The 14,420-nt window shown below is 39.0% G+C and overlaps 2 protein-coding genes across 8 annotated transcripts in view; one reads left to right on the forward strand and one right to left on the reverse strand.

Annotated features, from left to right (window-relative positions):
- Positions 1–12,635, forward strand: part of LOC134798642 (uncharacterized) — a 29,012-nt gene extending 16,377 nt beyond the window's left edge. For 6 of the 7 annotated variants that reach the window (XM_063771003.1, XM_063771006.1, XM_063771007.1 and 3 more), the window contains 2 exons: positions 9,846–9,929; positions 12,363–12,635. In XM_063771003.1, coding sequence (XP_063627073.1) covers positions 9,846–9,929; positions 12,363–12,512 — 234 coding nt within the window. In that variant the 3' untranslated portion in view covers positions 12,513–12,635. The remainder of the gene's footprint in view (positions 1–9,845; positions 9,930–12,362) is intronic. The other variant, XM_063771009.1, reaches the window with a different exon arrangement.
- Positions 1–14,420, reverse strand: part of LOC134798730 (ubiquitin-like modifier-activating enzyme ATG7) — a 441,738-nt gene that overhangs the window by 29,501 nt on the left and 397,817 nt on the right. The gene's annotated exons all lie outside the window — the stretch shown is intronic.

Consider the following 14,420-nt stretch of genomic DNA (forward strand, 5'->3'; position numbering starts at 1 on the left):
CAGAAGCACAACGAAAAATTGCCCTTTTTTTATTTTTTTGCAGTTGGCCCTACAGCAAGCCATACGGCCAAATGTAACAATTAACCAACCATCAAACAAATGTGTATAGGCCCAACCACGGCCCAACCAAAACCACAACCGTTGAATAATTGTATGATTTATTTAAATAGGCCCAACGAAAAAAATACTCTAATGGCCCTCTGTTGGGAATCTTCAGGAGGGCCTTTGTCGAGGGCCCTCCAGCAAATCGTACGGCCAAATGTAACAATTAACCAACCATCAAACAAATGTGTATAGGCCCAACCACGGCCCAACCAAAACCACCACCGTTGAATAATTGTATGATTTATTTAAATAGGCCCAACGAAACAATTACTCTTATGGCCCTCTGTTGGGAATCTTTGGGAGGGCCTTTGTCGAGGGCCCTCCAGCAAATCGTACGGCCAAATATAACGGTTGCCCAACTAATACGTAAACAAAGGCCCAACCAAATCCCTACAAGAAAATGCTATTAGGGAGAACTAGCCATTTTACCCTAATCAAAGTTTGACTCTTCATAGATCTGCCCCAAAATAAGCAAAGCTTGTATTTTATTAAACTATGGGTCTACAGTCAGCAGCAGATATACCTGAGCGGGCAAGGTGTCCAAGAAAACATATACACTTCAATCGTCACAAAAATAAGGACATCTAAGTTGTCATTTTAGCGAAGCCTTTCAGTTCGTCACATATATCTTAACTTCTGAGTTTTTCTTTAATACATACACCCTTATTTAATCACAATGACAATAACGCCAAGCGCGCACCACGATTTTAGTTTTTGCGACACGATTTTAGAATCGCGCTGTAATATATCGCAGAAAATTCACTGCGCGCACTGCGATGAAAAAATCGACGATTTGTTCATTCTCAACATGGATTTCGTACCAGTCGTTTGTCATGAAACGTTGTCTTTAATATGCGATCGCTGTATGACTTTGAGTATTTATACCACAAAGGTGATCTTCTATTTCCATAATTAAATGGTCAACATCTAGCGTCTTCAGCAGCAGGTTCCGACATGTTGACGCTTGGAGAGCGAAATGCCGACTGAGGTCCGGGTCAGTGTTGCCAGGGCTCTGGAGTCATAAGTTACGTTTCGTTTCCCTAAAAGTCACGTTTTTGCTGCTCAAGTCACATTTTTATATTATTGTATTGTATGGGTACGTAAATCAATTTTGTTAGAAGAAATTCAGAAAATAATATATTTCACAAAAAATCTACTAACCTTTTATGATTTTTCCTCAAAAGGAAAAAACGGAACCCTTATAGGATCACTCGTGCGTCTGTCTGTCTGTCTGTCCGTCTGTCACAGTCTATTTTCACGGAAACTACTGGACCAATTAAGTTGAAATTTGGTACAAATTGGTGGAAATTAGTGACCCAAAGACGGACATGTAAGTCATGTAATGTAAACAAATGAATTTTAATCATGGGGGCTACTTTTGGGGGGTTAATGAGAAAGTTAAAAAATTAAGATTTACAATAACCCAAGAAAATTAGAAAAATCTGCGGAAATAATTCGTGTAGTTTTGAAAATTGGTATAGGTATACCTTGTGGTGTCCAGATAAACATAAAAAAAGTCCTCGAGGGTAGGGGGTGTTGTGCTGAGGGTGCAGGGAGGGTTAACGGTACCTTTTTTCTTATTTTTGCTCATATTTAATCTCGAATATATGTACTTACAAATAGCATTATAATTACTTCGGACAAAAGTTTTGTCATACAATTTCCTACAAATTTGGTTATGTTTAGTTTTACTCTACGATCAATACTTTAGGAGCTTCAGGCTGTTAAAGTTAAATTAGAGATAAAAAATAGACGATTTAAGAAAACGTCGTTTTTTTTGTAATTGTTCATCATAAATAAAAATGATAGTTTGGAGTAAGCAAGCTAAGTGACCTGCTGATAAAATATAAAAAAAAAAACGGGTTAGAGCATGTCGGGCCATGCTCAGTGTAGGGTTCCGTAGTTACCCGTCTGTCAAAATAGACATTCCCAAAAACTCAAAAACAGCTATACCGATTAGGTTCGCTATATTTTTCCTTGAAAGTCTTTACTAAGCTATGTTTTTATGATATTTTTCATATTTTTTGGACCCATGGTTCAAAAGTTAGGGGAACTAAAGGGGAAAACACAACTTTTTTTTCTTTCAGATCGATTATTTCCGAAAATATTAAGTTGATCAAAAAATGGTTCTTGAAGACCCGTATTCAGAGGCGTATTTACAAATTTGGCGCCCCGGGCCATTTTGATTTGCCGCCCCCCTTCATCAAAAAAAACCTGCAACAAGTACCTTTGGGGTGTGAAATAAAAAAAAACTAAACATTTACCATTTACTCACATAGGCATTTACATTGTTTTCCTATGTACAAATTGGTTGACAAAATCATCAATAACGCTGTCGTAATTTAAAACGTTTGTCAGCTCAGCTTCTATATTAAGAAGAGCTAAGCTATTCAGGCGCTCTCCGCTGATAGTGGAACGTAGATATTTTTTTATTCTTTTGAGTGCAGAAAGGTGACGTCACTAATGTCACTATTCTAGATACAGATTTATATGGGCCGTTTTTGTCACTCAATGACGATGCGACCTCGTTATATTTTCCTGATCTGATCGGTGACCGGTGGGTACTGCTGGGTTTTGGCCATTGAGAATCAAGGTGAGATATGGCAGTCAGGCTGGATATAGCTAAGGAGTTCGGTCGGGTCTGGCATCGAGTCTGCTCGAGGGACTATATGTTATACAAATGGATCGCTAGCTTTCACATGAGCCGTATAGTAGACGGAAGCTGCTCCGATAGTGTGGACATTACCGCTGGCGTTGCACTAGGTTCTGTGCTGTCATTGCTGCATATCAATGATAATCATTGCTATGCAGACGACAGTAGTAGGGATGCGTATTACACAGGCCGTACCATTATCCCTCATTCTGTGGTGCTGGAAAGTCATGAAAAGTATTGTATTTGTACCTGATATCGAGAGCACTCTATCTGTACTGAGTTTCGGCATGGGATCGGAACAATTTAGTGAGATTCAATACCACGAAGACACAAGAACCGCCCGTATGTATATAGTCAGATGGGTAACAAATAATGTTAGGTACGTACGTGAAAACGCGAGCGTAGCGAGCGCGAAATTTTTTCGAGAAAATAGTAGGTACATTTTTAGGGTTTCGTACTTTAAAAGGAAAAAAACGGAACCCATATAAGATCACTTTGTTGTCCGTCCGGCCGTCTGTCTGTCTCAATATAAAGGGTCTTGACATGACAGAGGGCGGCAAAATCGACAAGGCTTGTTATTTAAATTTTACAAATAAATAGGCGAGCGACAAAATTCTGGTCGACCCTATCTGAACAGCTAATAAAATATTTTTTTGACCCAAATTTGCCGCCCCCTAAAATCTGCCGCCATAGGCTTCAGCCTACTCAGCCTAGTGGTAAATCCGGCACTGCGCCGTACTAATACTTCTTGAACGAAAATGTTGCTTAATTTAGGTACTTGTTGGTAGATATTTTTAGCAATTGGTGGGGTTTGAAGCGTTCGTTTGTTTATTAATTTAAATGTCAATTAAAATATAATAAAAAATATAGCTAAGTTTGATTATAAAAGGCGCCCAGAAAAAGCCGCAAGGGGGCGGCTTCGCCGCCCCCCTGCGGCCTGCCGCCCCGGGCCATGGCCCCCTTGGCCCTATGGTAAATACGCCCCTGCCCGTATTCGTTTAAAAGACCTATCTAACGACATTTTTTTCGCTTTTACCCTATAGTGTGGAGTGTCTTGGATAGGTCTTTTAAAATGAATAAGGGTCTTTAAGGACCATTTTTGATCAACTTAATATTTTCGGAAATAATCGATCTGAAAGAAAAAAAGTTGTGTTTTCCACTTTAGTTCCCCTAGCATTTTAACCATGGGTCCAAAAAATATATAAAAAATCGTGAAAGTAAAACTTAGTAAAGACGTACTTTCAAGGAAAAATATAGCGGACCTAATCGGTTTAGCAGTTTTTGAGTTTTTGCAAATAGTCTATTTTGACGGACGGGTAACTACGGAACCCTACACAGCCTACAGCCCTACACTGAGCATTGCCCGACATGCACTTGGCCGGTTTTTTTTTAATATTATATCAGCAGGTCGCTTAGGTTGCTTATCCTAAACAATTTTTTTTTATTTATGATGAACAATTACGAAAAAACGACGTTTTCTTAAACCGTCTATTTTTTATCTGTTATTTAACTTTAACAGCCTGTAGCTCCTAAAGTATTGATCGCAGAGTAAAAATGAACATAACCAAATTTGTAGAAAATTTTGTAATAAAACTTTTGTCCGCAGTAATTATAATGCTATTCGTACAGATATTCGAGATATGAGGCCAAAAGAAATGAATCATACACAAAAAAAAAAAGTACTACTATCAAACTAAATGACACCGTCATGTCAAGGTAACAAGTCTCATCTTGCCACGACTATTATAATAAACATGATGGTGGATGTAGGTGTCAGTGCAAGTGTCAACTTGGGTGCGTTCACCGCGTTCCTAAATAATACAAATGGTAGAACTAAACTTGTCCAAAATTCGACTAGCTTAAAAAGTCACAAAAATTGCCTCAAGATCGTAAGTCACGCACATGTCACACGAGAAGGCGAAAAGTCACGAAAAATGTGACTTTTGTGACCATCTGGCAACACTGGTCCGGGTGCGATTTTATTATCGCAGTGCGCGCGGGGCCATACAACTCCGTATGCTGCAATTCACTTTGCGACAATCGCGTCGCGAGCAGTCGCGGAAAAATGTGACAAATCACAATTTTAAAATCGCTGCGATTTTTTTGTCGCATATGCGCGCACTGCCATATAAACTCATAGGTTACATTTCTGCGACTAAATTATCGCGCGACAAAAAGTCGTGGTGCGCGCTTAGCCTTACGGTTAGAATGTCAGTGGTAACTAAGCACTCAAATTCAAGCTGCTGTCATTAATACCTACACGCACTGCCAATCACGTACGTCAGCAGCCAGGGTGCCACCAGTTGCTAAGCAGTTGTTATTTCAATGGTAACTAAGCATCAACATTTTATCTGTTTAACTTTTTTTTTAAATACTGTAGCAACTACGAATTGACACCTCCTTTCTTAAGACGAAACAGGAGCTGAGTTTTAAATATTTTAGGTAAATATACCCGTCTCGCTAACGGAAGCGGCACCTAAAAGAAGTGCGATAAGGACAAGGCGAAAAATCCTGCGTAAAAATCTCAAAAATCGAGGTTTCGTACTCCTCTGTTTCCTCCTCCAAAACTTAACCAATCGTAACCAAATTTGGAAATCTAAATGATTATGAAAGTATCTGTGTCGGACCGTTTTGCTTTTTTGGCTAATTGATATCAGTTTTGAATGCCACGCCTCTCATTGCGGCATAGTCAATTAGGCCATTTTGGCTATTTTTGAAGGGCTCTAGCGCCTTAATAAACAAAAATATCAAAAAAAGCAAAACGGTCCGACACAGATATTGATAATATTAATCTGTGTTGAAAAAATCATTGCTCTAGCTTCAAAAACCACGGAGGAAAACGAGGAGTACGTTTGTATGGAGAAATGACCACTCCTGTTGGCTCTTAAAGAAGTATTTTATCGTCAAGTGTCAAACTTAAACAATAAATAAGTACTTAGGTTCTACGAGAATGATCGGTTTTTTATTTTAACTGTCATAGGCGGCCGTTCTTCCAAAACGTAGAGCATATTATATGTTAATATATTTATTTAGCCCGCTTATTGTACTAAAATATACTATAGTACTAAAATACGATCCTCCGAATCGATCAAAGAACGAAGGAGAAAATAATAGAATTGAAACTTAACACGTTCACTGTCCCAATCTGACATGTAAACCTTATGGCTTTGTAATAGAGGCTAGCCGTGGCCCCACGTGAGGAGCACGGGCAGTAAAAGTGTTAAGCATATCCAACTATGACTCCTCTCTTTATTTTGTTGGTTGGACTCATGATCCGTAAGAACGGTGCCTCCTCTTCTATAGATGTACCTCTGCGATAAAACCATCACTTTTCAAATCATATTACTTTTTGGCAACCGGGTTTTTTAACCTAATTAGACCCCGCTGAATCCGAATTTGCCGGTCGCTCGATCGAAATCTTGACCGGAAGTGAGATATTTGACATTAAAGGTCCCTTTCTTTCTTTTTTCGTAAATAACTCTTAAACGGTGGCGCATAGCAAAAAATGTTCTATTACATAAGTAATATGCATAAAATTGCCTACAAGAAAGATTCAGTACAATTTTTCGCTAGGATCAATATTCAAAGAGATTTTAACGCGGGAAATTTAATTATAATCACTTCTAAGGTCCCGTTTTTTAGGTTTTCGTAAATAACTCATAAACGGTGGCCAATATCAAAACATGTTGTTAGACGTTAATAATCTACACAAAATTTTGAACAAAAAAGATTCAGTACACTTTTCGCAGGGATCAATATTTAAAAAGATAATAAAGAAATTTAATTGAAAAGAAAGTTAATTGTAATAAATTTTAAGGTTCCTTGTTTTTATTTTTTCGTTAATAATTTGAAAAGTATGACTCATAGCAAAAAAACATCTTATACATAAATAATAAACGTAAAATTTCCTTCAAGAAACATTTAGAACACTTTTCGCTAGGATCAATATTTAAAAAGACAAAGCAGCGGGTAAGTTAATTATAATCAATTTTAAAGTCCCTTTTTAGTTTTTTGTAAATAACTCGTAAACGGTGTCCCATAGCAAAATAGGTTTTTAAGAATAAATTATCTACATAAAATTTCCTCCAAAAAATATCTAGAACACTTTTCTCTAGGATCAATATTTCAAGTGATATTAAAGGAAGAAAGTTAATTACAATCAGTTCACATGTCACTTTTTTTAGTTTTTCGTAAATAACTCGTAAACGGTGGCCCGTTGCAAAACAATATTCTACATAAATATTAACCATAAAATTGTCCACAAAAAAGGTTTTGTACACTTTTTCGCTACAATCAATATTTAAAGAGGTATTAAAGGGGGTAAGTTAATTATAATCAATTTCCAGGTCCCTATTTTTAGGTTTTCGCAAATGACTTGATCCTGGCGAAAAGTGTTCTGCATGTTTCTTGTAGGAAATTTTACGTTTATTATTTACGTATAAGATTTTTTTTGCTATGAGTCATACTTTTCAAATTATTAACTAAAAAAAATAAAAACAAGGAACCTTAGAATTTATTATAATTAACTTTCCCTCTTTTTATCTTTTTAAATATTGATCCCTGCGAAAAGTGTACTGAATCTTTTTTGCTCATAATTTTGTGTAGATTATTGTCTAACAACATTTTTTGATATTGGCCACCGTTTATGAGTTATTTACGAAAACCTAAAAAACGGGACCTTAGAAGTGATTATAATTAAATTTCCCGCGTTAAAATCTCTTTGAATATTGATCCTAGCGAAAAATTGTACTGAATCTTTCTTGTAGGCAATTTTATGCATATTACTTATGTAATAGAACATTTTTTGCTATGCGCCACCGTTTAAGAGTTATTTACGAAAAACAAAAAAAGGGACCTTTAATGTCAAATATCTTCCGGTCAAGATTTCGATCGAGCAACCGGAAAATTCGGATTCAGCGGGGTCTAATTAGGTTAAAAAACCCGGTTGCCAAAAAGTAATATGCTTTGCCAGTAGAAATCGATTTTATGAAAAATATGACCAGTCTAATAGTAAAAGTTGTTCAGTATGACCTAAACATTAATGGGTCTCTTTCTTGGCCTTTCGTTCTGATACATACTGTATAATATCTTTGAACTTATTGTTAGTATAACCTAGCAGTAAACATCAAATCGCATTCCGCACAGGAGTAATCTCAGGAACGCCCACTGCGTCAACCTACAACGTCCTGTTAGAAAGTCGTACATACGCTACATGTGACATATCTTCAAAAAATATATAAACTTATGTGAAATTAATATAAAACCACAAATTAATAATAGAAATGAAACCCAAGAAAAAAGCTGTAATCTCAAGGTGCGTCCGACTGAGATTTGAACCCGCGGTCTCTGCTTTGAAAAGCAAACGCCTTAGTAACAAGACCACAACGTGCCTTGACAATTGGCTCTAAATTCGGCTTCAGTTAGCTTTCGCTATGTGACACTCATTCGTTTTGATGATTCTATCACATAAAAAGAAATAGTTTGCAGTAAGTTGACTGACAGGCCCCTGTCAATGGTTGAAGGGCAAAACGTGAGATAGATGTATGTGATGACAAGACTGTACTGCTTTCGATGATTGTCAAAACGATTTACCTGAAATTAGCATAGCTATTATTCATTCAATATACGACCATACATGTATGCTTTAAACGTCTATTTTTCCATATTGTTCAGATATATTTGACACTTTGACCGCTTAGATACCAGTGGTTTTTTGACAGCTAAGGTATCAATGATTTATTGTAAGTGTAGAAATTAATGAATAGCGACTGTTAAGATATCTGTGACATGTTGAGCGCTCACAAGTAAATGCTACCATGACAGTCAACAACTTTTTGATAGTTTAAACGTTTACCTCTCTTTGAGCACCTGGCGGCTTAGCACGGTCGCGTTTTTATCCCTTGTCACCATGCCTGTCACGTTCTAACAAGTATATAAGTGCGAAAGGGACGCGCATAGTGATAGTCGATAAAAATGGAACCGTGCTGAGCCCGCTGGAGTGTATAGCGACTTCTGCTGCTGACTGTACAAGACGACCATATATGTACATACTTTTATATGTACATACGTAGGTAGATAAATACCTATGTATTTATAGATAATATATAACATCCATATAGCACTAATAGACGGGTGTACCGGATCGGGACCTTAGTCCGGTCCGCATGTCACTGTTTCGCTTTCTCTCATACCTGCATCCTTAAGGCCCCGTTCGCACGGCAGCTTTTTCAACGCGCGTTAAAAAAGCGTTTGAATGACGCAAATGGATAACCATGTATGTATTCACACGAAGGCGGTTTTTAAGCGCGGCGCTTTTTTATCGAGCACTGTTCGATTTTCGGCGTTGAGCGTTGGCGTCAAATTGAATAGAGCATACGGATCTCCGTGTATCTGTTCTCACAAGCGTTAAAAAAGCGCCGGCGCTGCTGTCAGTTGGCTGTCAAGTGTCAATTTTTGGTGTCAATCGTCAAGATTATTATTAGTTTCACCTTAAAAATGTCAACTTATGCTTACAAATTCCTGAAATATTCAAGCTATATTCAAATAATACGTCGTAATAGCAAATAAAGTATGGCTTTGCTGAGATGCGTACGTGATAGTACGACTCACAAGTGATTTTTAAGCGTTCGTATGAACACAAATATTGGAAACGGTAAAAAAGCGCCAACGTCGGGTTTTAACGCAACGCTTTTTAAGCTGTCGTGCGAATGGGGCCTAACGGACGTAGGACCTTCCACTCGATGAAACAGGCCCCAGACCGTATCAATGTCGGAATCTGAATGTAGCGGTCCGAAAGCCCATCTATTTGTGCTTTAACTCAGTCATATTCGTCCCCGGTCCCACTTTGTCACTTACCATAAGGACGAGATTTGCTTGTATCTTTATACGAATAACCTTTCAAAGCGTCCTTACGGCAAGGGGACTTTTTGCTTGGAAACGATACAAATGCTCTTACCAGGATTCAAACTCGGGACCTCCTGATTCGGAGGCAGGGTCACTAGCGACTAGGCTAGGAGGGCGGGCGGACTACTCGTGCCCATAAATATGAAGCAGTGAATTGAAATATGAGCTTTAGATGTTTTTTCAGTATCTGGACGTGCCTCCCTTATTAGAAAGTAAGGAAAAGAACGATAATCTTTTGGAAGAATTGATTTGGATATCGAAAACTACTGTAAGATTTATTTTATTTTTATTTATAGTTGAATATTTGCTTAAAATTACGATATTTTACACTTCCGTTTTAAGTGCATAGAGTAAAAAGTTAACAAGCTTTTAATGCGGCAACAACAACCTTACAGCCAAATTACTAACGGCAGACGGACTGCAAATTAACCGACTGCAATTTGTATGTTTGTTGTCGCCAACTGCAACGTCGGCGTGCAGTTCTCATACAAGCTGCAGTCGGGTTACAGTCCGTCTGTACCGGCTCTAAAGGGCAGATGCGCTAACCTATAGTAGCTAACACACTATCGCACCGCACCAAGGTCATTGTGGGACGCACGTGGGGTGGGTGGTGTGGGGTGCGATAGTGTGTTAGCTACTTATAACTCATACGATGACCTTATCTTTTGTTTGTATATTACGAGTATAACTACCGCACCGGACAGCGACCTTAAGCCCCCATTCCCACGGGCGCTTTTACAACGCGCGTTAAAAAAGCGTTTGAATGACACAAATAGATACATGTGTATTTATTCACACGACAGCGGTGGCGCTTTTTATCAAGCGGTGATTTTCGACTTTAAGCCTTAGTCGTCAAATGGAATTTAGAGTGCGGACAGATTCAAGAGCTTTTTTAACGCGCGTTGAAAAAGCTCTCGTGCGAATTGGGGGCTAACAACTTAAGACCATACGGCGGCGGCCGTCCGGTGCGGATCCGGCCGTCTGTAAACACCGATTTACGATCGTGGCCGACTTTCCGTTTCACGAAATATAAAGCCCGCTCCACACTCGTGCACGAATCGCGACGCAAAGCCGAGTCGAGATCGCAGATCTGCGAAATAGACTTCACACTCGCGTTCGCGGCTTCGCGCCGCGATTGGCGCACGAGTGTGGAGCGGGCTTAAGAACATAAGGCATCGCCATCACCTCGAATTGCCAAAAATGTTTAATGTTTGATATTTTTGCAGTTGAACTATACTGGGTCAAGCAGATCTTGTCAGTAGAAAAAGGCGGCAAATTTGAAAAATATAGGCGCGAAAGGATATCGTCCCATAGAAAATTTGAATTTCGCGCCTTTTTCTACTGACAAGATTTGCTTGACCATCTATATTTTTTGACATTGAATATTTCGTGCAACCGAAAACTGTCCTTTGGCCCTACTGCCCTCCTAAGCTACAAGGACGTATTTTCAATGAAAATTTAATGCAAATACCGCTTTTTAGCTTAGGAGGGCAGCCTAGGCCGATGGTTTGCCAGTTGCCGTCGGCCAGGATATTGTGTAATAAAGCCCAGTCCAGACGGGTCAATTTTTTGCCAATCTGATTATATTGTCCGATCATATCAGGTCGTGTGGACGCAAACGCCAATTTTATTTTAGCTCGCCGATTATGACCGATTAAACCGACAAAATGTAGGTGCGGACGTAAGAATAGCAATTTGTAGTTTCGTTTGGGGCCATTTTTTAATTTAGAGGGCTCAAATATTACCATAAATCTAAAATTGGTGAATACCTAAATTGAAGGGATGTTTACAAAAACAACATAACTGACTACACACTGGTTGATACCTGAAACGATTAACAATGTTCTTAAAAAAATGTCAACCGCTCTAAGCAGTTTGTTGTTTTTGTAAACATCCCTTCAATTGAAATTGACGCCGATTTCATTTCTGATCAAATCGGTCGATTGTGTCATCCCGTCTGGACTCCACTTACCCTTTAATGTGAAAAAGACCGAACTTATTATTTAGGCCAATTTTTATTTTTGTCCGATTTCGATAAAAAGTGAATAGATTAGGTAGAGTTCCCTATGCTACCGCATATTTAGTGCAATTTTACCGCAGGTATATCCTAAAAATGTCCCTCCGAGTTACGGAAACGTATGGTTAAGTACATAATTTTTTTTGGTCCCAAATTGGAATTTCGTGTTTAATCCGCCCAAAATTAGGAGCTCTTCAGGCTCATAAAATTTTAACAAAATCGACTATAAAATAAAACAGCCCATTTACCTCCGAAACAAAAAAAACCGGCCAAGTGCGAGTCGGACTCGCGTTCCAAGGGTTCCGTACATTACACCATTTGTAAAATAATATAATATATTTGAGATTCTCACAATGAGCTCTTTCATTTGATATGTAAAACGTTATAGGTAGTTTGAAAAACTTAATTTTTTTAATTTTGTCATTTACCCCCCAAAAGTGGCCCCCATGTTTATAATTCATTTGTTTACGTTACATGTCCGTCTTTGGGTCACAAACTTACATATGTGTAGTGTGTACCAAATTTCAACTTAATTTGTCCAGTAGTTTCGGAGAAAATAGGCTGTGACAGACGGACACACAGTCAGACAAACGCACGAGTGATCCTAATATAAGGGTTCCGTTTTTACCTTTTGAGATACGGAACCCTAAAAACCTAGTTATCCACCTCACGACCTATTTACAGGCATCGGATTATCAGAGACGGTTCGACGGATCCTCTGTAAAACTGCTAAAGACCCTATTAGGGAAGAGAAAGAGGTTGAACCCGTCTTACTTGCGAGTGTTGGCGCGCTACGTGGGCCTCGGGCTTCTGAAAACTCCAGTGAATCACTAGTTTCTGAACCTGTGCAGTTTGGAATTGGCTTTGCTTTTGAAATTGTTTGTGAACGTCTGTATCGTCATGTAAATTATATTGTGGAATGATCTATATATTTATCATAAATTATTAGGTTCGGAATTTCTGGTTTTATTTTGGTCTTATTACGTTATTTGGCACACACTTAATGACGTGTCGTGTGGTCGCCGGTAGCTGGACGATTTGTAAGTACCTACATTTAATGAGGATTCCCAAAATAAAGGTAACCACTAAGTAACGTGTGGTACTTACAGCACATCCACGGATGATTTTATTATTTCTTTTGCGGTACATATTCATGAAAAGAAATGTACTTTTATGTTTAAAAAAAATGTACTTGCACGGTTTTGGCATAGCGACATACAGGTCGTGGTCGTGCTGAGTAGATACTCCCTGGCACGACCACACTATATTTATGGTTAATTTAATGGTCAAATGAATACAAAACAAATGTACTCAAATTGTACTATCTACAAGCACATCAAAATGTGAGTGGTACTGCAAAAATCGCTGTCATGATTAAAAAAGGTGAACCTAAGGGTTGATTTAGACGGCGCGCGAACTCGCATGCGACTTTCATTACATTGCGGGTTTTGATCGGCTAGTTGAAATGCACGTATTTAACCAACAGTTCGCAATGTAACTAAAATCGCATGAGAGTTCGCGCGCGCGTGATGTCTAAATGTGGGATCATCTATGTAAAGGGACCTTATTGAAGCGCCATCGGCAATAAGGTCCCTTTTTTAACCTTTTGGACGCCTATGTCCGCACCGCAGGTCCAACGCCAAAGACGGATTAATCGGTCACGGACCACAGTGCAACATAGACTACGTGCATATGCATAAAGTTCAATTTCAGTTTTGACACTTCGGCGACGCACGTGGCGTACGAGTGGCAGCTTTTGTTTGACATAATTGACATGGCGTCGAAAAGGTCCCTTTTTTAACCTTTTGGACGCCTATGTCCGCACCGCAGGTCCAACGCCAAAGACGGATTAATCGGTCACGGACCACAGTGCAACATAGACTACGTGCATATGCATAAAGTTCAATTTCAGTTTTGACACTTCGGCGACGCACGTGGCGTATGAGTGGCAGCTTTTGTTTGACATAATTGACATGGCGTCGAAAAGGTCCCTTTTTTAACCTTTTGGACGCCTATGTCCGCACCGCAGGTCCAACGCCAAAGACGGATTAATCGGTCACGGACCACAGTGCAACATAGACTACGTGCATATGCATAAAGTTCAATTTCAGTTTTGACACTTCGGCGACGCACGTGGCGTACGAGTGGCAGCTTTTGTTTGACATAATTGACATGGCGTCGAAAAGGTCCCTTTTTTAACCTTTTGGACGCCTATGTCCGCACCGCAGGTCCAACGCCAAAGACGGATTAATCGGTCACGGACCACAGTGCAACATAGACTACGTGCATATGCATAAAGTTCAATTTCAGTTTTGACACTTCGGCGACGCACGTGGCGTACGAGTGGCAGCTTTTGTGTTTGACATAATTGACATGGCGTCGAAAAGGTTAACGCGCGTTGAAAAAGCGCTCGTTAGTTCCTACCAAGGCCTATTGACTTCCTTGGAATGACGTGACCCTTCATAATTGTACATGTCGACGTTTATCATGAATAGTGACACAAAACAAAATGAAATGCCATTCGACTTTAAATCTTACCAGTAAAAGATAGAATATTAAATGCAATAGCATTTCATTTTTAGTTGTACCACTGTTCATGATAAGCAACGATGTGTGCTCCGTTCCTAGAGGAAGATTGCCAGTAATTACCATAAAAATATTTTACTACAGCAACATTGCTAGAATTGGCTTTGTCTATACGATTTCTAGGAACAAATCCAATTATTTTATTAAATATATTTT

Source organism: Cydia splendana, chromosome 17 (genome assembly GCF_910591565.1).
Source record: "Cydia splendana chromosome 17, ilCydSple1.2, whole genome shotgun sequence".
In the NCBI taxonomy this organism is placed as follows: domain Eukaryota; kingdom Metazoa; phylum Arthropoda; class Insecta; order Lepidoptera; family Tortricidae; genus Cydia; species Cydia splendana.